The sequence below is a fragment of the Lagopus leucura genome, unplaced genomic scaffold (genome assembly GCF_019238085.1).
Source record: "Lagopus leucura isolate 7727_CA_CO unplaced genomic scaffold, USGS_WTPT01 Super-Scaffold_741, whole genome shotgun sequence".
Lineage (NCBI taxonomy): Eukaryota > Metazoa > Chordata > Aves > Galliformes > Phasianidae > Lagopus > Lagopus leucura.
In genome coordinates, this window is record NW_024962256.1 from 3,141,383 (window position 1) to 3,167,595 (window position 26,213).

The 26,213-nt window shown below is 39.5% G+C and overlaps 1 protein-coding gene across 1 annotated transcript in view; it reads left to right on the forward strand.

Annotated features, from left to right (window-relative positions):
* Nucleotides 1–21,136, forward strand: part of SHOC2 (SHOC2 leucine rich repeat scaffold protein) — a 58,852-nt gene extending 37,716 nt beyond the window's left edge. The window contains exons 4-9 of the mRNA XM_042863852.1: nucleotides 7,579–7,709; nucleotides 10,822–11,010; nucleotides 12,380–12,502; nucleotides 14,453–14,590; nucleotides 15,086–15,203; nucleotides 16,617–21,136. Coding sequence (XP_042719786.1) covers nucleotides 7,579–7,709; nucleotides 10,822–11,010; nucleotides 12,380–12,502; nucleotides 14,453–14,590; nucleotides 15,086–15,203; nucleotides 16,617–16,825 — 908 coding nt within the window. The 3' untranslated portion in view covers nucleotides 16,826–21,136. The remainder of the gene's footprint in view (nucleotides 1–7,578; nucleotides 7,710–10,821; nucleotides 11,011–12,379; nucleotides 12,503–14,452; nucleotides 14,591–15,085; nucleotides 15,204–16,616) is intronic.
* Nucleotides 21,137–26,213: the final 5,077 nt, after the last annotated feature.

Consider the following 26,213-nt stretch of genomic DNA (forward strand, 5'->3'; position numbering starts at 1 on the left):
ATCAAAATCGTAGTGGGATCTCAGCTTCTCAGTGGTGTCATTGCAGATTGCTGTGTGTGTGAGAATTATGGCATGCTTGTGTTTTTGGTGTCTTATCTCTGTATGCTTACCTAATAAGAGGCACACTAATAAGAGGAAAAATCCAAAAGATATGTAAAAGGAGATAAATTATTAAAGTTAGTAATTGGACTTCTGAAAGAGAGGAAATTTTGGGTGGAGTAAAGTGTTTCTGTTAACTGCTCATTGGATTACAAGCTAGCTTCGAAAATGTGCTGCAAATTGCACGTTGAGTGCTCTCTCGTTTGAAAATTTGATTTTAGCACTCTTTCTTTATAAATGTGTTTGCAATTTCTTATTTAAAAGCCCAGCAGCGATTTTTTTGAGAGAGAAGTTCAACAGAAACAGAACTTTGACTTTTAAAAAATCAGATTCTTCACCTATTTTGTAATTTTCCACTTCTGTGTTTACGTCTGCAGCTTGATTGTAGTCAAATGTGGCATATTCGTAGACATTTAAGGCAACAGACGTTTTAATAAGAAAAAGAATAGTCAGTTGTAAATGTTCCAAAATGATGCTTTAAAAGCACAAAAAATTCTGTCAGTGGACACGCTTTCCAGTGTCTGCCATGGCACCGTTCCTAAAAGATGGTTAGGAAAATGAGAGGCACATTCAGAGCCTACAATTCACGCCCTTCGCTTCAACTGAAGAGCTCAGAAACTGAAATCACAACTTGCATGAAAGCAAATGTTCTCTGGGGAAGCTTTGCCATTTGCATTGGTTGACACTGCACCACAAACTGTGCTGCTGGCTGCTTTAGCTTCATTTACCTTTCAGAGCACTGTTGCAGTTCTATGCCATATACTTGATAAAATGGGGACCCTTTTGAGCTGGTTTGGACATCAGCGATTCACGCAGCTTAGGTTATACAAATTGTTGCTGAGAGCTTGCAGTCCTCACAAGTCCTCATAAAGATTTTTCTGTAGAAAGTGGAACTACTTGTAAATGGGCTTTTAAGTATAGCAGGCTTAGCAAAAGCTTGAGAGGTCTTGCTCTGAATTTTCAGAAAAATGTGCTGGTCTTAATGAAAACCCGATGAAGCCGTGCACAGACTCCAGCTTTGATGGCAGTGTTTGTGTTCTTAAAATGTAAGCGTGTTGACCTGGTGCTTTGGTCAGGCGAGGTCTGAGCATTTGGTGCTCTGTAGGATCAAGCCTGTTTCCAGTCTCAGAATGAGGGGTCTGGTCAGATTTCACTCTTCTTGCGCTGTGCTGTTAATGAGGCATTTTCAATTAGATTCTGTTACTATTTGGCAATCACAGTAACCTTTTTGCCCCTTCTTTACCTCCTTGAAAGCAATGGCTCCCATTCTTTTGTTCTAGTTTTTGAGTTGTTGTATGTCTTTTTCGGATTTCATAGCGTTCTCATAAAGGGAATGGAGCTTCTGGTGATTGTTAGCTTCGCTTCTAGGTTTAGTCAATAGAAAGCAGTGAAACTGCCCAGAAAATCCTGGGTGGCACTGAGATGGTAGGTGGGACGTGACAGCTCACCGCGTCCTCTCACAGCACAGCCAGAGGGTGCGGGGCAGAGCCGGGGGTTGGCAGCCTCCAAACGTCTTTGTTTGGGCATTAAGGCTGCCCTTAATGCAGCGCAGGTAACGCCTGGGCGTCAGTGTTTGCACAGCTTGGGGTGGATGCCAAAGCTCAAAGGACAGCTTGACAATTTTGTAGAAGAAAACTGTATCAGTCGCTGCTAAATGCAGGCAGTCATCGAGCCACGTGCTGCTGAATCGTCCCAGGCTCCTGCAGTGCTGTCAGGAGGTGCTTTCCCTTTCCTCAGCTGCTTCTGTTGGCGTTGGCTGTTGGGTATTTCTTTCTAAGAGAGAAGACATTTGTGATCTGGGTATAAATTGTTCTTGGGGATTTACATTTTTTGTGAAATTAAAGATACAAAGATACAGTTGAATACACACATACTATTCTGTTTGTTTTTTTAAAAAAAAGCTTGCTTCTTTTAGTTTATTAATTCTGAGATTATAGATTTGATCTGTATTTATGAAAATGTCTCTTATATTGTATTTTAGTTGGTGTATTTTCTGTTAGGACTAGGATGGGACTGCTTAGTGTAGTGACCGCGTGTGCCATCACACAGCAGCTAGATGCAAAAACCAGTATGCAGAGATGGGTTATAACTGCAGCTCAGCATTTCCAGAGTGATTTGTATACTGTAGGGAAAAAAAAAAGCTCATAATCTTATATGTAAGAAGCAGCCATGAGGGAATAGTGCTTCAAAGGAACGCATCAGAACAGAGACAAGCAGGTCTATTAGCTAAGTGCGTTTTGAACACGTGCTAAGAAAGCTGAATTTTCAGAAACACATCACTGAATTTGTGCTCTTCTGCCTTATACTGGTGCTGTGTGTGGTACATGTCAGTACTTCAGCCTTTGTCACTTGGTTCTTGCCAGCATCAAACAAGCAGTTTGCAGTGATGAGGGTTTTGAATCACAGTTTAAAAACATCTGGTGATGTGATCATGCTTTTGTCTTAGTTCTGAAATAATGAGGAGACTTGTCTTTGGTTGATACTGTCAGATTGAAAATAAGCAGGAATCTCTTTGCTCTCTCCAAGTGGCATTTAACTCAATGAGGATGGTAGAGATGCATTTTAAAGTGATGTTAGATAGTTTTTTAATAGGTGGATGTCTTTTTAGAGAATTTCTAGGCTTCCTGTAAATAGGATAATAAGCTTTGGTTTGAACAGAGCAAGAAACAGTGGAGCTTGTCGACTTTGTAACTTGGAAGCCTGAATCTGCCTCCTACACTGTCCTCGTGCATCAGGAGGCATTGGTGGCCAGAAAGAAAAATAACAATACATTGTGTTGCTATCAAGCCAGTAAAATCCAGAGTCTGTAAGTCAAACCGTGTGTTGCTCAGTGGTCTTAAGCTCACTGTACCTTTGCATTTTGAAAAATACAACTATATTTCTTGCTTTGGCTTTGACAGTTGGTAGCAGTGGTTAGGAAGGATTCTCTTTTCTTCTCCACTACTGTTACCCTAATGTCCCCCCACTCCTTAAATCACCTTTGTTCCCCATCTGCAGTTTTCCTAAAGCATCAGTAATTAGACAGAAGGTATCTTAAACGTGAGGAACGTTCCAACCCTGCAGGTTATAGAAAGCATTTGACCTTTCTTGGTTAAAGTGTGCTTACATTCATACAAGTCCATGGGCTTTGGTTTAGGGAGGAGTCGCCCACAGATCAGATGAGAACAACAGTGGGATTGTGTTCTGCGTTCCTCTGCAGAGGGCTTACTGAGCTCACATCCAGGGCATCTTGCCTGCCCAGCTTCTTGCTGGAGCAGTGCTGGACATCGAGTGGCGTGGCCTTTGCTTACGGAGTACAAGTGGAGATTGAAATGTTTTAGCTGAAGCCTTTCGTTTTACTCTGTAGCTATCAGGAGAAATGTTTTGTTTTCTGACAAGAAATTAGATTAAACATGTCGACAGCTCCTTTCACCTAAAAATCTGTGAAACTGTTCAGCAGTTGTCGTGGAGTATGGCTGACATCTGGGAAAACTAATAATGATAAGTGCAGAGTGTGACACAGGCATCTTCCAGCCTGCCTTGCGGCTATTTTAGGTTCCAAGCACTGCTGAAACATTTGAGCACAGTGTTTAATCTGTCTTCAGTTGGCCATCTCTAGCTTGCCCAATCTCTCCTGTGAAGTTTTCAGTTCTTCTATGGCCCTTATTCCCACCTGCTTTGGGTATTATAATAATTTTTAACGTGCTCACTGAACCTCTTGTGGCTTTTTCTTCTGTACTGTCATTGTAGTTATTTTATGCAAAATTAATTCAATGTGGTGTTTTAAAGTTAATCAACGACATCTGGTACCTTTTGTATGCAAAAGAATTCATTTTCCTGAGAAGAAAAACTCCTCGGGGAATCAAGTGAACTGAGCTCTATGAAATGATAGACAGTAATAGCAAGGTGGCTGTTTCTCAGGTGGCTACCTGCTGTTTGTGGGGTTTAGTCAAATAAAAATCTAAGAATATGTATCAGATTAGAAAAGTACTTACTAATGTCATGTTTGTAGAATGTTCTTGTGAATATCTGCTCCATGAAGAACTTTTTGTATGCCTTTTATCATAGTCTTAAGGGTTTTTAAGGTGCAAGCTCTTGTCAGTCCAATTTGTGTGTTAATGTTACCTGCAAAATGCTTTTTTTTTTCTTTTTTCTTCTATTGAACAGATTTTAAATTGATCTGTATGTTTGGGCTAGCAAGTTAGCTTGATGCAAGCTAAGTTGCATAAATCAGAGTAATGGCTCCATCTTTTAGTAATGATGCAGTAGTATTTTGTGCTAAGTAGTGACCCTTTATTTGACTACAGGGGATCTGAAGGATTATTTTAACTAAGGGAGGAAGAGAAGAATGATGAATTTCAAATAAGAGAGCATGTTTCAACTCCTTTAAAGGTGGTAGCAGGACTTTGGAATAGGAATTTGGATTTCTTTATCTTATTTTATCCATCACAGCCCATTTCTCTTGATTCTGAAGTATTCAAGAAAGAGATGTGCTGCTCCTAATTAGAAAACTGCTTCATGTGGTCTTTCCAAAAATGTGTGGATAAGCATGGTGTTCTGCTTCAATTTAGTCTTCTCTCTGAGGAAATGATGGAGCTGAGCACTGAGAGGCAAGGAGATGTGCTGCTGGATGTTGTGTGCCTTAATTGTGATAAAGTCCAACAGAGCTGCCGCAGAGGTGGTGATGTGAAATGGGACTCCCAGCGGCAGCTGTTCATACTTGCTTATGCCTGGCTTGATTTTAGGGTTTAGTTAGTCTATAGTGTGATACTTTAGAAGTATCTTTTCATGGGGCAATTCAATTTACAAGAGCTTTTTTTCTAAGTGCTCTTCCTAAGAAAACAAATTGGAAGAGCTTTTACTTGCATTTTTTTTCTGTCAGTAGCTGAAAAAAATTGTGGTTATCTGACTGTCACATCTGCAAACATCTAGTTCTGCTTCTTCTGAGTCACCCTGCCTGCCACCTTGCTAAAGAGCAACCACTGAGGTATGATTTCAGCAGCAGAAACGCAACTGCAGAAGATCCTCATCATGTAACTGACTGAACGGATCGTGATCAGCTGTTACCAACCCTGCAGAATATGCAGCCTGACTGCGTGTCAGTGGAGAGCTTCGTGTGGCTCCAAAAAAGGCATCAGTAACCAAACTGGAGAAGGCAGATGGGCAATGAGGTGACTGCAGGGCTGGCTGAGGGATGTGGCAGCATTCTTCAGCTCCTCTGGGGCCCCTTCTAGCAACAGTGCAATTTTGGGCAGCAAAAGTGAATGCCTGGAAATGAAAGGATTGCTCACTGTGGTACGTCCCCAGTGAGGAGTGAAGGGTCTGACTCCACGATGGCTGCCTCGTTGCATTTTTCTGAAATGCCACATTGCTGTAGGAACAGAGCAGAGCTGTAGCCATGCAACCTGTGCTCGCAATCTGGAGTCAGCACAGCGACGTCGTATTGCTAAGCAACAGTTGGCAGCATGCTGGCTGCTACAGCCGTGTGCCCTGCTTGTACTCTTGGGGGGAGCCTGAGAAATCAATACTGGAGCCTAGCTCAAGCTTTACGTGCTGAAAAAGAATGAATTATTACCTTATTTGTGTGAAGCTTGTCACGTTTAGTAAGAGAAGTGTTGTTAGAAGCTAATTCAGAAAAGGGCAATCAGGGTATGCTTTGTTTATCCCTAGATCAGTGAATCCTCGTGTTCTCCATTCCTTACAATAGAATGTGAATCTTTTGAGGTGAGGACAGGTTCCTATGCAAACAGGTTATACTGAATATGGCATGAAATATCCCACTTCACATACGAATATCGATATTGGTGAATTATAGGATCAAAGCAGCTCTTAATTACTCTTGTACGTGTATGTACTCTAGGATTTAACATCAGAAGATGAATATTTGTGTACTAGAGAGCAATATTGATAACCTTAGATTTTAGATGCCTTTTTTGATTAAGGGAATAGTTTGCTGCTTCTGCAAAAGCAAATTACGTACTTGCTCGGAAAGAAAGCACTTAAAAATACAAATCCCAGTGGGAGATAGAACTGGGTAAGCAGCTCATGTGGTACCTGTTTGAGTTTTGGTTTCATTATTGACAATACCAAGTGAAATTTGTTGCTAAGCTTGTTAGCTTGCTATCAGATATGTACTGACAACTTCTCTTCTCTCTTGATTTGTAAGACCTGGAGGGTTTTTTTTTTTTCCTTTCCACTGTTCTTGTGAATCTCCATTTTAGTAGCTCTGAAACCATCAAACATTCCCAAAGTTCAGTTCTAATGAGGTATGCACCCAGTCTAGCTGCTCAGTGATGCAGGGTCATTTTTACAGTATAGTTTGACCAATCCGGAGAAGTCCAGGAAAGATATTTTGCCAGTTCCTTTGGTGAGATTCTTCCCTTGTCTAGTGGACCTCATTGCATCATTTGTATTACTTTTCATTCTCTATTTCCCATATAGTTAGTTTAATATGCTGCTTCCAAGTTTCGTACGCTACATTTGTTTCTTTGCTGTGTTCCAGTAACTTCTGTACAAGTACGCACGTATAGATGTTCATTTATTCTTCAGTTGATGCATAACTACTTAGACTATACATAGAAAGCTCCCTTCATATTTTTACAAAAAACCTTCTGATTATTCTTGCTGCAGTTAAACCTTCTATTTCTTTCCTACTGTTACCTTTCTGGTATTTCAGTCTGTGGAAGAAATACGTTGTTCTGTGAGTGGCTGTAAAAGTATAAAACAGGGAATGTTTTGCACGGATTGATTATGTGGATTTCTTTAGAACCTTCTGCTATTCAAATGTGCACTTGTGCACAAATGCTTTTTAATATATGACTGAGTCAGAAGACTTTGTATTGTTCTTTATACTGTGTACTAGTTGACATTTCAGTGAAATTCAATACCTTCTTACCTGCAGGAGAGTACCAAATGCTCCAGTGCTAGAAAGGCTGAAGACATCCTTAAGTTGAAAGCTTCTTTAGATTTTATTTTTTTTTTAATCACATATATGTCAACTGGAACTGTTGGCCTGGCAATATTCAAAAAATATATTTTAAAAAATGCCCTATTGTCCATATTTCCAAGGACATCCTCCAGACTTTTCCTTAAATGATTTGAAAAACTTGGAAGAATTTTTTTTCCTATCACTTTTTAAAGACTGTTGCTTCTGGAGGATGGTAAAGATATTTTAGGGTAACTAGAAAACATTTAGAGTTCTTTGCTGGTGAAAAGATCAGAAGAGAATACTTCTTCGAGATGATGTAGACATTCCTTGCTTACCAGATCACGTGCAAGTTAAGAATACGTGGTATGAACAATGTACTTCTACTGCATAGTTGATCTTAGCATTGGAAAGCACTGCAAACTATGAGCACCCTGTTTGGGAATGATAGCCCCATTTCACCCTTTGAAAGCTGTGAAGTGTAGAGTGTGAGACAACAGAAGAATCAGAATCAAACCTTGTTCTGTTCCTTGATGTTATGTATTAATGTATTAATCACTGCTTCCTCCCTGTAGGAAATCTATCCAGTTTAAGTCGTCTTGGCCTGAGGTACAATAGGCTGTCAGCAATTCCGAAGTCTTTAGCAAAATGCAGTGAACTCGATGAACTGAACCTGGAGAACAACAATATTTCTACTTTACCAGAGGTGAGAGATGGAGTGGATTTGGAGAGAATGTATTGGAAGGGGTCTCAGTTTTTAGAGGCATTGGAACGTATAAAATAATTTCATCTTGCCTTGCAATTCTGAGGAATGCCATTTGTTCTAATCATAGAGTCATGGAATGGCCTGGGTTGAAAAGGACCATAACGATGATCTAGTTTCTACCCCCTTGCCCTGAGTAGGGTCGCCAACCACCAGACCGGGCTGCCCAGCACCACATCCAACCTGGCCTTGAATGCAGCCAGGGATGAGGCATCCACAACTTCCTTGGGCAGCCTGTTCCAGTGCTTCACCACCCTCTGTGTGGAAAAACTTCCACCTAAATCTACACGTGTAACATGAAAAATAACAATTCTGTACACGTTAGATATATCTAACTCGTGTAGAAGAATGTATGTTACACGACTTCTGTCAGAAGTGGGACTACTAGCACGTGTGATTGTATTTGCTGTCCTGAGTCTCTTCAGGAAACCTTAAATAAGAAGCCCAGCTCCCTGTCATGGATACAAAGTGTTTCATGGAGGTGGGGATGATGTAGAATAGGGAAAAGTAAAAGGGATATCTCTGTCAGCATTTAGTTAAGTCAGGAATGATCTTTGAAAGAATGGATAAAGCCTGCTAAGGATACTTTGCCTTAGCATTCTCATTTTAACCTGGAAAAAGAGTATGCTGTTGGCATGCATCTGATATCATCCAGCAACTCATTGATGCTCATTTATTGAGCTATGAAAAATAAAAAAAATTGTACAGTTTTTTTTTTTTTTTTTTCTTACAGTTTGCAGTGACTGCAAAGATCTCAGGAGAAAGGGGAAGAGAATCAGCTTTTGTGCTTTTCTTTCCATGACTGCTGTCCTTGATTGTTTTACCTGTTCTCTTGCTTTAGTGCATGAGCAAAGAAAAGGACTGTAGATTTAGAAGTCGTGGAGCCACATTTTCTGTTCAGGCAACACATTTACTCTGAGGTGGAGAGTGCATCTTTGTTCCTCTTTATTCCTCGGGAATTCCCTGAAATGCAGCCCTAAGAAACAGAGAATTTAATAAGTGTTTGGATATAACTGTCATTTAGGAAAATGCAAATAAGTGAGAGCCACCAGGCTGCTTTCAATATAAGAGCTAAGCTAGCCCATCCCACCCATACATACTATAAAAGCAACTACAGTATAATCACAGAAGGATAATGTGGGAGTGATTACTTGCTTTGAAATGCATTCAATCCTAATACAAAACTTCTAGAGACTATGCTGCCTTCTTCACATATTTGCCAACAATATCTTAACATTTAAGCTGCTAACTTGCAGAAGTGTATAATTCATACTGTAATCTGTTTAAAATAAAACATTCCTTGCTATAATATAAAGAACTGCGTTTGTAAAAGAAACTTTGGAATTTCCAAACATAACTGAGGTTGCTGACACAACGCCTAATAAATATTTTATTTTAAAAGGATGGATTGGGAGAAGGCAGCACTGCTACAGATTTCATAGACATATGAGCATTGTCTTTTTGCACTGCCAAAGCTCTCTTACTTTCCTTCAAATGTGGTTAATTAATCTAGGCTGGTAGAGTGTGTTAGCTAACATATTTCTAATATTTTTTGCATGGATGCAGGCTCTAAAAAATGGCTTCTGGAAATGCCAAGATCCATCTGAAGCCTTAAAGTATTTTTGTGACAGAGCTCAGGGACTGCTTAATGCTAGGACAAAGAATATCAGTTAATTAAAGAAAGTACAGCTAGAAGGAGTATTTCCTAATCAAAGATTGTACTAGTTAATGATTAGATTTTAATTACTAATACTGATTTAACAATCCTTTATTTTGTCTTTGGGGCAGAATTGCTTCATTGACACTTACTGAGATGCCCCCAGAATTATATTTCAGTGCTAAAATGTTTTAGCCATGACATGTAGAAAATTCCTATTAAATCCCGTTTTACTAACAGTAATGTTAATAAACTTAGAACAGGAAAATTACCCAATCTTCCCTGATCAAAGCAACAAAACCGTATTCTTAAAGTTCTTACAGTGCACGTAGAGCAGTTCAGAAATACTGATATTGGAAATAGAGTTGGAATCATTATCCTGTTAGCGCTCTTTCCTGATTGCAGATGTTGCATTATTTATGGTATGTAATGCCATGCATAAATCTCCAATTTCTGTAATACTTAAGCAAATGGAGCTGAATTCAAATTGGCATAGTAATAAGCCAAGGTGACACTTCAGCAGTAATTCAGCTCTCATTATTCATCCCTATGGTTCCAGCAGCGTGCTTGGCACGTATCTAACATAAACTCTGTGATCCTTGCTGCTGAAATTTCAGAGTCTGCGTGGATTATGAAAGGGGCACAAAGAGCCAGTCGACTCAGTGGGCAACCATTGCTATCCAGATTGGCTCTGGGGTTTTGCTTTTTCATTTTTGAAGACAAGACAGGTGGAGCAATAACTATTTAGGGGTATTTTGGAAACAAGAAAGAAAGAAAAAAAAAAAGGGAATTTCCAAAAGCTTCTGCGTTCTTCTCTAGACTGTCCAGCTATCTGAAAATGTTGTAGCCTAAAAAGAAACCTCTACCAGATGCATTCACAGCATGAGTTGTTATTAAATTACAAAGATTGGAATTCGAAATATCAAACACACCTTTGAGAAATCGTGCTTGGGTCTGGTGGTTCTTTGGGCCTTGCTGTCACTTGTGAGCAAGGTTAAGGGAAGCTCAGCTCAGCAGTGCAGGCCATGCTCTTTCAGAGCCTGAATATGAGAATGGGCACACTGCTGCCAGAGTTGCCCAAGAGGTAGCAATGTGTTATTAAAAAATTCCATTTGGAGGATAAGAAAGTTACAAAACCTCCTGAGCTTTCAGGTGCAAAATGTTTGCTTTTCTTATATCTGGAAGTATATAAGCAGAACTGAGGAAACAAGGTGAAGGCTGACAACTGCAAGGGGAGTTTGCTGCTCTTGGAAGTTTTATCAGATTGAGCAGTGGTTTGGGTGTTGCAATGCTCATTGAGACTTGGGGGATAGCATTTCTAATTAGACCCATGAGGAAAAAGAGATGTATTCAAATAAATCTGTCCTAAGTTCCTGGGTGGTTTTCTTCTCTCTACAGGGTCTTTTATCCAGCCTTGTCAAGCTGACTAGTTTAACGCTGGCCAGGAACTGCTTCCAGTCCTATCCTGTGGGTGGCCCGTCCCAGTTCTCCACAATCTACTCTCTCAACATGGAGCACAACCGCATCAATAAAATCCCCTTTGGAATTTTCTCTAGAGCTAAAGTATTAAGTAAGCTGAACATGAAGGTGAGGCACAGAAACATGCTACAGTTTGTAAAAATCAATGAAGAGCACTGTTTCCTATTCCATTAATTCTGGCAAGCGTAATGATTTAAGGAATGAATTTATCACGATTGGGTAGACACTGCTGCCCTTAGATACAGAAGCAATTCTGGATTAGTTTAAAAAATATACTGTCACACTGTTATTGATTTCTGTCTTCATTTTTGTTCCTTACACGGTTGTGTTTGCAGGAATATGAACAGCAACAAAGTGGGCTGCAAAGTTCTCTAGTGTTCAAATAGGGCATGAGCATGCAGAGTAACACGTTTCTTTCCTCCTCTCTGCACTGTTTCAGTTTAGGCTAAAAACAAAATGATGTAAAATATCTTTGGAATATTTTATTTCAAAGTCTAAGTTTGGAGGATTTTGGCAGTAGCTGTAAAGCACAGAGGAAAGAGGACCTTTATGTGTGTGCTCTGTACACAGAGTGATGAGAACCTGGGAAAAGAGGTGACATCTTTCAATGAATGGGCTTGTTTTAAGTTTTTAAAACAAGTTATTAATCAACTATTTTTTAAATATTTTTTGGCACACGTGGATTCTCAATTTGCCTTATTACCATTTTTAAAAATCGTTTAGCCATCTGTAATTTCACATTTACCAGTACTTTGTATGACATACATATCTACATGCATACAGATATTACTTCATGGTGTCTGATCTAGATCAAATATAGCAGCGTTTTGAGCACAAGGATGTTTAGTTTAAGATGCTTTCATTCTGAGTCATTAAGGTGTATTTCCCTTGTGTTTTTTCTCTCTTTACTCCCCTCTCTCTTTACTCTCCTAAGCCCCATGTATCTACTGTTTCCAGACTGAGCTGTGAAGCATTGCTGGCTGCTCCTTGTGTCCCAGCTCAGCCAAGTCAGAGCCTTGAGTAATGCCTTTGCTTATGTTGTTTATCGACTTCTTATTTTTTAAACAGATTGAAAGAGGAGGATTTTTTTTTTTTTCCTAGTGAGCTCTGTGTGTTCTTTGTATTTCAGCATTGCTGATAACAGTTTTGTACATTATGGTGAATTTGCTGTTCTTTTTTCTCTCCATTGTATTCTGTAACAAAATGAAAAATGTTTTAACTGCTGGAGCATGAAATGTTTTGAATTATGTACTTCTAAGTTTTCCATTTCAGTTCTTGTTGATATCACAAAATCAATTCTGCAACTGTAAATTCGGACTGCTTATTACATTCTGAGGAATTAAAAGATATTTGACCAATTGTCACCATTTTATTCTAATGTAATTAGCTGCTATTTTGTTTTGAAGTTTAATCACTCAAATGCCTTGTTGGTCTCTTGCAAATACAGACCCTAATTGTTTGCTATGTTAAATCTCAGGACAATCAGCTGACCTCTCTCCCCTTGGACTTTGGGACTTGGACTAGTATGGTAGAACTGAACCTAGCTACTAACCAACTCACAAAGATCCCTGAGGATGTGTCTGGGCTTGTTTCTCTTGAGGTGAGAAGAATATGAACAACTGCTATTTGAATAGATGTTTTTAATCTATCTGTGGTTGTTGTGAATGGCTTTTTGAATGTTATTCTTCAGGCTCTAGGTGAATGTCTGTGCACAAAGGGTTAAGCGCAGACATATTTTCAACTGTGTGGAAAGGAAAATATTTTCAACAGAAAGTGCTGGAAATGAAATGGCACTGAGCTGGGTTTGATTCCTGGGGACATCAGCATGGAAACAAAGGGGTCAGAAAAACGTAGTGAAATGGTCTGCAGTCAGAGATGGCTGCACTGTGAACCCTGTAAGCAGCCGAGTGGGAAATCTCAGCCCTGAAGGGAGAAGAGCTCTATACTTGGAAGTCATGAACTAGACCTGTCTTGTCTCTTAGTCCTGTTTCCCAAGGTAACATCAGCAGAGACAGTCAAACATAATCATCTTGGAGGGATGTAAGGACAGAGGTCCTTGTTCGGGTAGCTCTGACATGCCATTAGGGGACTTCACAGCCTCTGTGAGTCACTGGAAAAAGTCTGTCAAAGGACAGCAGCAAATATCATGTTTGAAATCGATGGTTTCCAGTGCGATGGCTGCTCTGAGTGATTAATAATTCCTAGAGCTGTGGCAAAAGGATATGACAGAGCAGTAGCTATTAAGCAGTTCAGCTTTCTTTAAGACTCTGGCTGATATGGAAGGTGTTAACACCTGACAGCTGGATTTGCAAGTGCTCTGCTGGCTGCTGAAGCTGGAGAGCTGGGCTGTCCACAAAGCCATTACTGCTAACTTTCTCTGTAATTAAGGAATCAAATACAAAAAGCTATTTTGGCAATGTTTACTCTAAAGTTGAGGTTCCCACAGCTGTGCTAAGTTAGCTGTGCTGCACATAGGTAATATTTTTTTGTTCCTGCCTTGTGAATATAGATTATTATTCTAACCATTATTTGTCTTAGCATATTATGGAAAGCCACCATAATACTGCTCATGCTAATGCTGAATTTTTTATTTTTATTCACTTTGATTTTCACTTTCATTTTAGCCTTGTTTTCTGCTCTTTCCTGCCCTCAGTTTTTCCAGTCTCCGTGAAGCTAGTGAAAACTGGAATAGTTAGATCCTCAGTCTGTAACCCTGGCTGGCTTAGCCAGGATGAGTGTCTGCACTGGTGCACTTTCACACACTGGTGTCTTGGTGTGCCTTGTTAAATCACTAGATAATACTATTGTTTAGGCAGTGACTGATTGCATTTCTGCTTGCTGTGTAGTTATGAAGCTTGATTTTTTTATTTTTTTTTTTCCCCCTAAGGATACTGGACTTCTTTGTTGAAAAACAGTATACTAGTATGAGTTGTGGCTTAATGAGTAACTCTGTTAATTGACATTGCAAATAAGAATACATTTCCTGAACGCAGGATTTCCAATTTAGAAAGGAGAAATAAAAGAAGATAACACTTTGGGGAAAAGTGAGTGTGTAGTAGCAGACCAGTGAATATCTTTGCAATGTGCTGCTCAGGTGCTCTGACCCATACATTTACTTGCTGCTATTCCAACACGAAGAGATGCAGGGAAAAAAGGAAGCGTGTTGCTTTTCAAAGAGAACCTGGCAATCACAACAAGCTGTGTAAAATATGGCTTTGAAATAGCTGTGAGAAAGGGTAACAAAGGTGATAGGGAAGTACAAAAAAAAAGTAGTTTTGCTTTCCCTGAACAAATAAGATGTGCTTTGTTTTTGGCTTACATTTATTATTATTATGTAAAATAATATTTGTAAAAATTATATAATAGAATTATGTGTTTGTACCAGTAAGATTTAAAAAGTGTGTGTGTGTGTATTTACATCTTTTCCGTAAGTTGAATGCAGGCTAGTCTTGGACTTCACTGCTTGAAAATTCAAAAAGATCCTATCTCGTTACACATCCTGACTTCTTATTTACTTATTGCATTGCTGACATTCTGTGTCTTTTTTAAGGTTCTTATATTGTCAAATAATCTCCTAAAAAAACTTCCCCATGGAATTGGAAATCTCCGGAAACTCCGAGAGCTAGACCTAGAGGAAAACAAACTGGAATCCTTGCCAAATGAAATAGCTTACCTCAAGGATCTGCAGGTGAAACAATAATTGGCAGAGATTAACATTTTATGTCCTTAATTTACGCCATACTAACTTAATTACAGCTAGTTTGATGAGGGAAATGATATGGGACTGGATATAGAACCAAGAGTTAAGAATCTTGTATGACTTCCTCTGCAGTCTGTCCCCACTAATTCTTTCCACGGATTAATCCGTTAATTTTGAACAAATTTTCAAGAGCTTAACCATGTTATACTATGAGTACACTTCTACCACAGGAATAGCTTGTGTGGTTTCAGCCATGTTCATGAAACTTTCATATTTAAGATAGAAGGTGTATGTTTTACTGTGCGCTATTTTATTTTTATGTTTAGTAAAGGTTGGAGATGTTGCAGAGCAGAAGTTTTTTTTGGTTCAAATGCAGGAGGGTAGAATTCAGAATTCATCGCTTTGTAAGCTATATATCTTGTTATTTGCTGTTATTTGAAGACACGAGTTAATTTTCAAAAATGTGGGTTTTTTTTCCTTTAGAAATTGGTTCTGACTAATAATCAGTTGACCACCCTTCCCAGAGGTATCGGTCACCTTACCAATCTGACTCACCTTGGGCTTGGAGAGAATCTTCTCACACACCTTCCTGAGGAAATTGGTAAGTTTTTTTTTTTTTTTTTCTTTTTTAATAATGCTTCTTTTCTTTTTGTGTTTTTTTGGCTGAACCAAAGCAGTTACTGACAGAGAAGATAGGCATCTATTGTACTCAAAAGTAGAGACCACAAAATTCATGTGAAACTTCCAGATATACACAGCCCAACATGAAATATGTGCCACTGAAACAGCACTATAAGTGTGTGATCGTTATCTCTCTGAACTGTACTGAAATGAATGGTTTAGCTTTTTTCAGCTGCTCTGCAAAGAGCTGCCAAACACACACCTAACTTGGAATGGTGAGATTCCATTTTTCTGCATAGTATTGATCACGTCATAAGCCTACTCTTATTCTTGGAAAGAAGTCAGCGTTAGAAAGAAAATGTACAAGTCCTATTCTAAATCTGTGGTTTAGACAAAAAAATCTTGTGCAAGTTGTAGACAAGTGAAGCAAACATTTCTGCTGATAGTCTTTCTTCACACAATTCTGTTTGTAAAGCATCATACTGCTTTTTTTGTCTTGAGGAGGTAAGAGTAGGGATGGAAGAGATATAAGGAAAGAGGGGGAGGAATGGGTTTGTTTTATTCAGTCAGACATCAAGCCCTTGCTTCTGCTCTTTCTCTTATGGGAGATGAAATAGGTTATCAGAGCATAGAAGACATTTATGGTGTGATAGGTGTAAAATGGGGGAGGATTGTGTGTGTGCAAACTTGTATGTTTGCAGTGTATTTCAAAGTTGTATGTTTATTTTTATAATCGATTGCTGTGGAGGTAATTGAAATCTTTATAAACTTTACTCCATGTTCAAACATCTGGTTAGTCTGTATTACAGTACCTGTAGTAGAGATGTAAAATTTGGATTAAGAAGGAATTTCACACATGGGTTTGTTGCATTTAGTAAATCCACTGCTGTTATCTCTCCTGCTTTCTTCCTGTGGCACATCACAGTTATGCCTTAAGCTTCTAATAAATAGATATGTGATAGTGATATAATAGATAGATGCTAATAGTGATAGCTATGATATAGATATTTTATTAGTGATAATAGATACCAAGTAGTATAAATGTTTTCTAGACCCTTGGTATTTGGTAGCTCTTCACCATTGCCTGCATTTGCAAAGTGCTGGGCTGAACAGTTAAGGTAAAAATCCCTATCTGCTCTGTTACTAGGCATATTTTCAATTGCTGTCTACAGGAGATATTGTAATGGCCCTTTTCACAGGAAAACCAGAGCAGATGTGGGCTCTCGTTCGAATGCTTGCGAACAGAAAATGTGCTGGGCTTGAAAATAGTTTAGATGAGTAACTGACTCTAGATTTTACATTGTGAAGAGTCTCCAAGTGGACTTAAAGCTTCTAACAGTTAAAAACTGCGTGAACCAAAACGTACTTCTCTGTATTATTTTATTTTAACCAGGTACACTGGAGAATCTGGAAGAACTGTATTTGAATGACAACCCCAACCTGCACAGCCTTCCCTTTGAGCTGGCTCTTTGCAGCAAACTGTCAATAATGAGTATTGAGAACTGCCCACTCAGCCACCTTCCGCCTCAGATTGTTGCAGGAGGACCCTCTTTCATCATTCAGTTCCTAAAGATGCAGGGACCATACCGTGCCATGGTCTGATGCTGATCGGATTGTCCAATACACTGTACAAAAATACAAACTGCATTAATGTTTTAATTGTCTGCGTATGTATATATAATATAATATATGTGGTTTATATTATATTATATATATATAAATATATAAATAATATAAAACAGCAAATTTAAGACTGCATTATGTGTTTCTGCTAATAGAGGAATCATAGCCATTTAGATTTTTTTTTTTTTATCTGTAAAAATGCTTGTCTAAGTTTTCTTTGCTGAATTTGATGGAAGTTGAGTAACCTGGACATGCCAGTTCATTTAAAGCAATTGCCAATGAACTCAAATTTAAGGGACAAAGATAGTTTTGCTTAGATTTACTTTCAGTTAAGAGAAACATATAACCTTTATATAATGAACTTTTCTGTTTAATCCCTCTTTTTTTTTTTTTTTGTGTGTGTGTCAAAACCTGTAAGGGTCACGTGTCCTGAGGTTGGGATTTTCTTTTAACTTATTTTGAGATTTGAAGCAAATGGTGTTTTTATATTGTTTACAGTCAGAGTAAATCACTGGATTTTGTTTTATTTTGATTTGCTCTGTTTTAATCAATCATATCTAGAATTTATATGCCTCTGCTGATGAATTTTTATCAACCGGTTTGTATACTAAAGACATATACTCATCAGAACAACTGGCAGGTGAAAAGGATGCAGTCAAAATGAAAGAAAAGGAAAAAGAAAAAAAAAAAAAAGGAAAAAAACAAGCTTGAATTCTTTTAAGTCTTGCTTCCCTGAATTATCAGTTGCAGGCATAACATATCTGAACTGAGCCTTTTGCAATTGGTCTTTTCTAGCACAAGTAAACCTTTTCAGATTGGTGAAAACACGGAGTGAGAAGCGGTTTTCTTTTTCGTGAAGTAACGACTCCACGAGGTCTAACAGTACAGTTAAGTGGCAAGGAAATAATATATATGTACATTTTTATTACAGTGTTGAGTCATAAACTACAACAGGCAATTTTAAGGATTCCTTATAGTCCTTGTACAATAAATGAATGTGTCTTACTTTTGAACACTGCAATATATGTAAGTTTTAAAGTTGGTAACAATGTACTATGGTTTTATATCTTGACTTGCCTTGTACCTCCTTCCATTATGGAACTTCTGTGTCCAAGCACAATATCTTCACACTGTGCTGTTTTGCTGCTGAACTAAATGCACTTTTCCCCACAGCTGGGGCACTTGCTTCAAAATATTCAGTTCAGTACCTTGATTATTCTTTTTTTTTTTTTTTTTTTAACTTCATCCTATCTGTTTCAGTATTAAACCGATCTGTTAAAAAAGAGGCACCTTTTTCATTTGTGCATCGCTGTCGATAGCTCGAGAGAAACACTGTAAGTAGTAGACATTCAGTTTTACTGCAACTTCCTTGGTTGCTCACAAGGCAGAAGATGCTTCAGGGAAATGTATGCTGTTGCTGCACTTGCAGGGCCAGTTGCCCTTTTCCAGGAGGGCAGGAGCTCGAGGCGGTTGCATTCCACGTTTACTAAAGAGCTGTCCAGTTCATACCTGCTGGAGTTGCTGCTGGGGTAGTGTGGTTTAGAGGACTTTATCTTTTGAACAAAATCAAATCAGCTGATGCTATGAGAAATTTATTCCATGCGCAGAAAGCTTGGGGGAATGTTATTTCTGGCTTTCAGGCATGCTTACTTACATGTATTGCCTTGATCTAGTTTTGCTTTTTTTTTCTTCTCCCAGCATTGCATTCTGCTTTGTCTTATGTCTTTTCATTAACAAGGAGTAAGTTTTAAATGGAAGGCAGGTGGAGATATAAAACCTTAGAGGGCTTAAATGTGCTGTAAAACTATTGTAGATGTCACTGGATTTTACTAAGTAATATTCTTTTCTTTCTCACACAATAACTCTGCCCCCACCTCTTCCCCCCTCCCCGCCTTGTTTCTTTTTTACATCTACTGTAGCTTTTCAGTTTAGAATTTAGTTTATAAAAGGCTATTTTCTTACAGTTCTGCCTGAAGTTAATCGTTCTCAGCATTAAGGTGTTAAAATATGAAGATGCTGTGATGCATAATTTCAAGACTGTAATCTAACTTTGGAATAGACTGCTAAGCCCACATTTGTGCCCTCAGGTCACTGGGGGAAAATGGATTGATTAGTACGGTTCTTTGAAACAAAAGTGGCGACCCCTTGTGTTTTCAGGCGTCTCGGTCTCATTCCTTGTCTGCTCCTCAATCTCATTTTTACAAGAGCTGACAGGATTAAATTTGCTTAGTTTGTAAATACGTCAGTTATTCACCTTGTTAAGGTACATGGTTCATGACTGTATGATTGCAGCTCACCCTCTGTCAGATAAATTCTTGTGGGTGGGTTGGCTACTGAAATTTTGCTCGTTACACTTGCTTAAAAACAAGGTATTCTTTTCATTACACTTTTAGGGATAAATAAAGCTATGTTTTAATTCATTGCTATATTAAAAGCAGGATATTTTTTCAAACTCTTTGTATTAGTATGGTTGTTGCAACGCCAGATCATCCCGAGCCCTGTTTTAGAAGTTTAATTTTATGCATTCTGAAGGGAAAATTTGAAAGTTTCTTTAAAATTATCCCAAAGTTTAGATATTAAGCATATGGAATGGATTGGGAGTAGGCACGTATAAATCTCCGTATGTGCACACGTGGATTTATATCCAGATCTGTTGATAGAGCCATGCAGATCCAGCTGTTTTGATCATAACAGACTTCTACATTTGCCAGGATGCTGGCTTGTTAATGGGTGTGGGTTCTAAATGGCATTTAGTGCCTGATGACACTGGGCACATGCTGGTTTATTTCTACGTGTTTCAATATTTTGTTGGGCCTAATCAATTAAAATATGAACGGAAGTAACTTCATCCTGGCAAGTGTATGTATGCATACATACGTGTTATATGTATCTATGTTTGTGTGAAAGCATTGACAGAGTGGTGAAATGAGCTCTTTAGGGCTTCTTCCAAAGCAGGATGCAGAAACAGGTCATTCCCAAATACTCATATTTTTGTCTGCCTTGTCCTACTGTTATCTCCCAAATAATTTACAGGGGTAAAACGTGACAATCTTTACTTTGGGTGAAAATAATGACCTTTGTATCTATTTTGAATGTCTCCCTGCAATGTACATAAAAATATGTGCATATACATATGCTCTATAAAGACACTGTCCTGAATCATGCCTTGACATAGCAGAAGCTGAATTACTGTACTACAGACTACACAGTGTTACGGAAATTTGGTCAGGCATAAAACAGATTAGGGATTTCTTAAATAAGAAAGAGAAGGTTTTATTGCCATTATGACTCATTTTGGTTGCGTTGCATTTCAATTTGCTACATAGAAAGCTGTTACTCCCTGCAAAAATGTTTTAAGTTTAGATAGTATAAAACCATTACAGTTCTGTCTCTTCTTGTCCCGTATTCAACTTCCTAAACAGATTTTCTAGCCTAAACGCAGCAGAAGGGCTGCGTGTACAGCTGGGCCACAGAGCTGTCTGATTGGCACTTTGTAGTTTGTCAGATGCCATTGGAGGCTTCTAAATTCATACGCCCCTTTTTGGAAAGAGATTTATGCTGTAAAATATTTGCTTCAGTGCCTCTTTTTGGTTTAGGTTTTCCCTGCAGTTTGTCCATCTTTTGCTAATGTTGTGTGAGAAAGTGCATGTTCAGACTTCTTGAAGGTCGTGTTTGTACATGATTTAGTAAAGTAGTACTCAAACTGTCTGGCTGGTTAGCACTTAAACCCATTGTATCACGTGAAATTCAAGTATCGTCTCTGATCCTGGGAGTTGGAAAAATAGCTTTTATTTAAAAGTCACAGAGCTTTATCAGAGCGTTTTTTGTTTGTTTTGTTTTGAATTTAAATTTCTGAATCAGTACAGACTTAGCTGGAGAGTCTTCATATCTGGATTCAACTAAGAACTTTCGTATGGTCAAACCACACCTCAGTTGTATCCGATTGGCATGCTGGGAATAGCTTCTAATTAGATGTGCAGTTGGCAGTAATTTGCACAACACAAACTTCAAGGCACGGTGAGGACAATTACAAACAACCGATAGTATCTACAAGTGGTTTTTGTTTTTATGCTGGCGAAGGTCAGAAAACGATGTTTAATATTCTGATGTTTAGGTCTTAACCAGGACTGCACAGGACTTTTACTGTGGAAAAATACCAGACCACGCTAACTTTGTGGTTAAAAAGCTAAACAAGAGTGTAAACAGTCTACAAAAATGTACTTTTAATCTGAATTATTGTAATGTTGATTGTTATGTCTATATAAAAGATTGCCTTGCTTTTTTATAAGAGTCATTCTGTATCAATGCATTCATTATAAATAGTATATTTGTAAATGAGCTGCCGCTGAGTCTTTTGGAAGTTCTCTAGTATTTCTGGTCCAATGTGAGCTGGATGTATGTTGTCTTTTTGCAGCGCCCCGAGTGATCAAGAAATGCTTTCTCATTATATACTTGTAACTCTTCACAAGACGGTTTTTCAAATAATAGAAGTTTTTTTTTTTTTCTCGTGCATAGCAATTAGAGGAAACTTAATGGATTGCTTCACAGTAACTACTTTATTCATAAGGGAGATAAATTACACACCCTTATAAAGCAGATGTTGGTAAAATCTTTTACTCTTCTTTTCTACAGTACAGGAAGGCATAAAGCAAAATAACTACAGAACTTTCTCTCTGAAAAGGGAAATAAATCTCAGGTTTTAGTGCAAAATGCACTTGAGCAATGACAAAATTGAAGTAAGTATAAAATTGCTGCCTACAAGGCAGCCACCTGCATTTAAACTTCTTGCTTAATAAAAGGAGGTATGTCAAAGATGACGTGACAGAGACCTGAAATGCATTTTTTTTTTGCTCTGTACAACTCACTGAGATAGGTGCTGTTTCAAGAAGGCCGTGGTTATGTCCTGTCCTGTGAACAAAGAAATAGGTTGATGTCCTTTGAAATCAGAGTATAAAGGCTCCAGCTTTTTAGATGTGGCTTTGATGAGGATGACACCAAAGTACTTGCTATGGTAGCACGGAATGAGATCCAAGTGCCCAGCAGTCCGTGTCCAAGTGGAGGACATCCGTCTTGCTGTGACGTAGGGATCTGAGCTCGGTGAATCCAGGGGGCTCCCCAGTGCACCCAGCAGTGGCTGTCCTGTGCCGTGGTGATGGCTGTGTCCCACTCTCCCCATCTAACAGCACTGCGTGGTGGTTAGGTCTGTGAGGGCACTCTCCTGCACCTCTGGAGTACTGCTCAGAGCTTGCCAGCCAGAGCCTGTTGAGCTTGCCAAGAGAGGATCAGCTTCAGTAGCCCTTGATAAATTTGGCAAATTCACAGAAGTGCTGTTTTCTTTTTTTTTCTTTCTTTTTCTTTTCCCTAAATCTATTTACTTCTAGCCTCTACAACATCCTGTGTCTAATAATGCTACAATATAATTATGTGCTGAGTGAAAAAGTGCTTCCTTCTGTTTGTTTCAAACCACACCACCTGATTTCATTTGTAGAGTCCCCAGTTCTTGTATTCTGAGACATTTATGAAGGATCTTTCCTCTTCATTTGCTTTTTACTGTTCTTCATGGTTTTTCATGGAAGGGAGTGGCTTTCCATCAACTCATGGTTCTAGTTTTTTTTTTAATGCTCAAACAAACGCTCATCCATTCTGGGATAATTCTTGTTATCCTTCTCCATAGTTTTCCAGCCCAGGTCCAACTCCTTTTCCCCATTCATGGTCTTTAGCAAGCTGCTTTGTTCTTTGCTCTCCAGTCTGTAACATGAAAGTGCAGCTGTTACAAAAAACTGGAATTGAGTGGGTGATAAAGTTTAATGCAAAATCTCGGTGGGGAATAATCCTTCTACGAAATGATCCGATTGGGGTTTAGATTTTCAGATGCCAACCACCCACTGCGATAATAAATGGTTTCTTCTGATCAGCTGTAGCGCTGATTTTCACCGTCTCTTGTAAGTAGGTTTGAGAGGCAAAATTGATACCAAACTTTACGGGGGGAGGTTGGTTTAAATATTGCCGGAGTTTAAAACTGTATTCATAGTAGCAAGAGTGCATGGTTTGGGAAGTTGTGACTTTGAATGTTTCAGCTGGCTTTTTTAAACTGTCCAAGCTCAACATTTTCTGAAAGCATTGAGAAATTTCTAGTTTAATTTTTCTTTTCAGTTGTAGATCGGCACTGCACTGGTTGGGTTCTATTTTCCCAGGATGGGACCTTGCCAGCCATGATCAGTTTCTACTCAAATGCATCCAGAGATGTGCCTGCCCTCACAAGAGCTCCAAATGAGTGAAAAGAAAGGAAGATTTCTGTTTCTGGCACGCTGTATCCTAAGGTCTGTGTCAAGGCCTCAAAAAGCACACAGGCAGTCACTTTGGGCAACTCTGCTGGATTGCGTTTTGGTGTAATGAATCCAGCCTACATGCTTGAGGTTACTGAGTCTCCCAGTGCTGCTGTCCAGTGGCATGTCCCAGTTCCCACTGGGAAGTTGTGGATTTCTGTGCCTCGGTGTTTGGCGTGCAAACACAAACGGTGCTTTTGGGTTGGATGTGGTGGCAACAGCGGCCTATGCCAGGAAAAGAAAAGGTGTTAAAGGGCTGGAGATGGTGAGCTTTGATACAATTAAGAGAGACAGAGTGCCTTGAAAGCTCATTTATATTGCTTTTGCAAGCCGTTTCAGTCGAATAAAATATATCATCTCTTTATACGAGCCTTGCCTCACTTAGGATTGTAAGAGTGGGAGATAATTTGATTACCAAGATCAAATGATGATGTTTTAGAGGAGGAGCCATCTGGAGTATTTGAGTGAGCAGCTGGCAGCCTGGGCTGCACAGTTAATTATCTGACTGTATGCCTTGCAACTATTTTTCCACTGCAAAACCTTTTAAGAGTCTTTAGAGATCAATCTACCCCACTCCCTCTGAGTAAGATGCTATCTGCAAAATTGCACACAAGTGTTCCGTTTTAAAAGCTCTTTCCACAACACCATCCTTTTCTTTCTGTTGGAAAAGTATTTCTTTGTTAAAGCTCATAAGGAATCCTTAATTTGCTGTCCTTTGATAGTTTCTTTAGTTGACCAATTGGCTGCTTTGCTTTTTGTCCTGTGTTGTTACAGCTGGCTATGTGAAGTGATTTCCAAACTTAGAATGTGCAGTTTTAATGGAAAAGCCTTTTCTTTTTTCTTTTTTTTTTCCCCAAGAAAATCTCAAAACACTGCTTGAAAGCAGGCATGGTACGAACAGCACTGCAAAACTCTTCCCTCTGTATGACCTAAGCTTTGTTGGATGCCCTTCAATTTATTTTCATTTTTTTGTCCTTGCCAAGTATTTTAACTGGGTGGGAAGTTACAACTAAGAAGTTTGAGTCATCTGCCCTTGCCAGCAAGCAAAGGGCAAGAAGTTCAGCTGGGCAGGGAGCTGCTGGTAAGAGGCAGCTCTGATGTAAGGCTTCTTAGTCTGCAAATAAAGCACTTTTTGGCTCTGCTGAGCTGTGCCAGCCTGCCAGGATGTGGAGTCCCACATAGTGCTGGTGTGGGGACCAATGCACTTCCCAGTGGCTTCAGGCAGCTGGAAGTTTGCCTAGAAGGGGTGAGAGCAGCTGGAGGAAATCCCCTAGAAGAAAGTTGGGCCAAGTGGTGAGTGGGTCTGTGCAGCCGGCCTTCCCCTGTGCCGTGTGTTGGAGGGTTTTGGTGCATGAACACCTACAGGATGGATGGTTTGACCTGGGGTATCTATTGAGGCTCAGATAGGAATGCGTTTGGATTCAGAAATCCTGTGGTTGATCTTTGTCCAAACCTTCTAGGAAGAATGGCTTAGTTCATGAGATGACACAGCACTAAGCAGTACTCAGAGGTCTGGGATATGTGCGATGCTTCAAGCTCATCGCTTCTGCTTTGGGAAAACCCACATGCTCCCACAATTAAATGGTTAGTGAAATATTAATGGGAAAATGTCATTCTCATTTCATAGAGACATTTAATTCCCCATAAATATTTATTTTTCACAAATTAAATTTTCTCAAGGTATGTATGAAAGCATTGCTTATCACTCGTGTTTCTAGCTCAGCTGAAGGACAATTCACACCAGGTGGTACCGGTGGATCAGAGGTGGTTTTTAGCTGCTGAGGCCTGGGCTGTGCTGGCGAGGTGCTCGGAGACCTGAGAGCTTTCTGGGGTGGCCCAGGCTCGGTTCTTGGCTGTGTGGCCAAGGAAGGTTTGCAGGGCTGTTGGTTAAAGCCAGCTGAAATGCGCAGCGAGCTTTCTGGGGTTTGGGGGGCCGCCTCTAACCTGGCTGAACTGGAAGGGTGAGGTAAAGTCCTGATTCTGGTTGCAGTTTTCCTGTCAGTGCAGTTGGGATATGCCTCATGTAACTCTCAGGCACTGTGTGGCAATTTCTACTTCTTTGTGGGTGTGAGCCAGCAAACTGCTTGGGCTTAATGAGTGGAAACAAGTTCAGGAAGGGTTTGGTACTCCCCATCTCTTGAGAGATCAAGCATCTCTTCAAATTTGCTTTCCCTTTCTATCCAGTGGCATGAAGCTGTGATGAGGAAGGTCAGGTTGAATATCAGGAAAATGTTCCCTACCAGTTGTTGGTGGGCACAGGACAGGCTCTCCAAGGAAATGGCCGTAGCACCGAGCTGCTGGAGTTCAGGAGGCATCTGGGCAACACTCTCAGGCATATGATCTGATTTTTGGGTGGTCCTGTGTGGGGCTGAGAGTTGGACTTTGATGTTCCTTGTTGGGTCCCTTCTAACTCGGGATATTCTGTTTCTATGACCCTGCCCTTCATTAATTTGTGCTGGAGGCTGAATGGCTGATTTCTCTTTTCCCTCTTCCCTTTGCTCTGTCTTCTCAGCAAAGCAGGGAAGAGTGTAGCAGCAGAGATTCATGGTTGCTTGTATGCGCTTAGTTTCTTGTGATGCTTCAGAGCAAGACGTGGATTATTTTGCTCTTTAGTTCTGTGTGGCAATAATTTACCTTGCTGCCTTTGCTGTTCATGGGGAAAAAAGAAAACTGGAACCAAAAAGCCATAAGTGTGGATGCACTATACTTCTTCTCTCATATCTTGTGTACCAGCCTGCCTTCTCTGAGTGCTTTATCCTGGTTACACATTATTGCCCTCAGTAAACAGTTCCCAGATAGGATAAATGTTTCCTGGGGAGAGAGAGGCTTTGTGTAGCTGAAAAGCAGGTCATAGTGCTGAATAAGCAAATAAATCACATGCTGGTGTTTAAACTTAATTTGAGCCTCACAGGAAAAAAAAAATGTTGTACCTTGCAATCTGTACAGGGTTAATTGTATTGTAGCCAAGGAGGGAACAGGCTCGGTAAGGATGATGGATTCCCCTCTGCCATGTGCTGCACGCAGGATCCGCAAACCAAGCA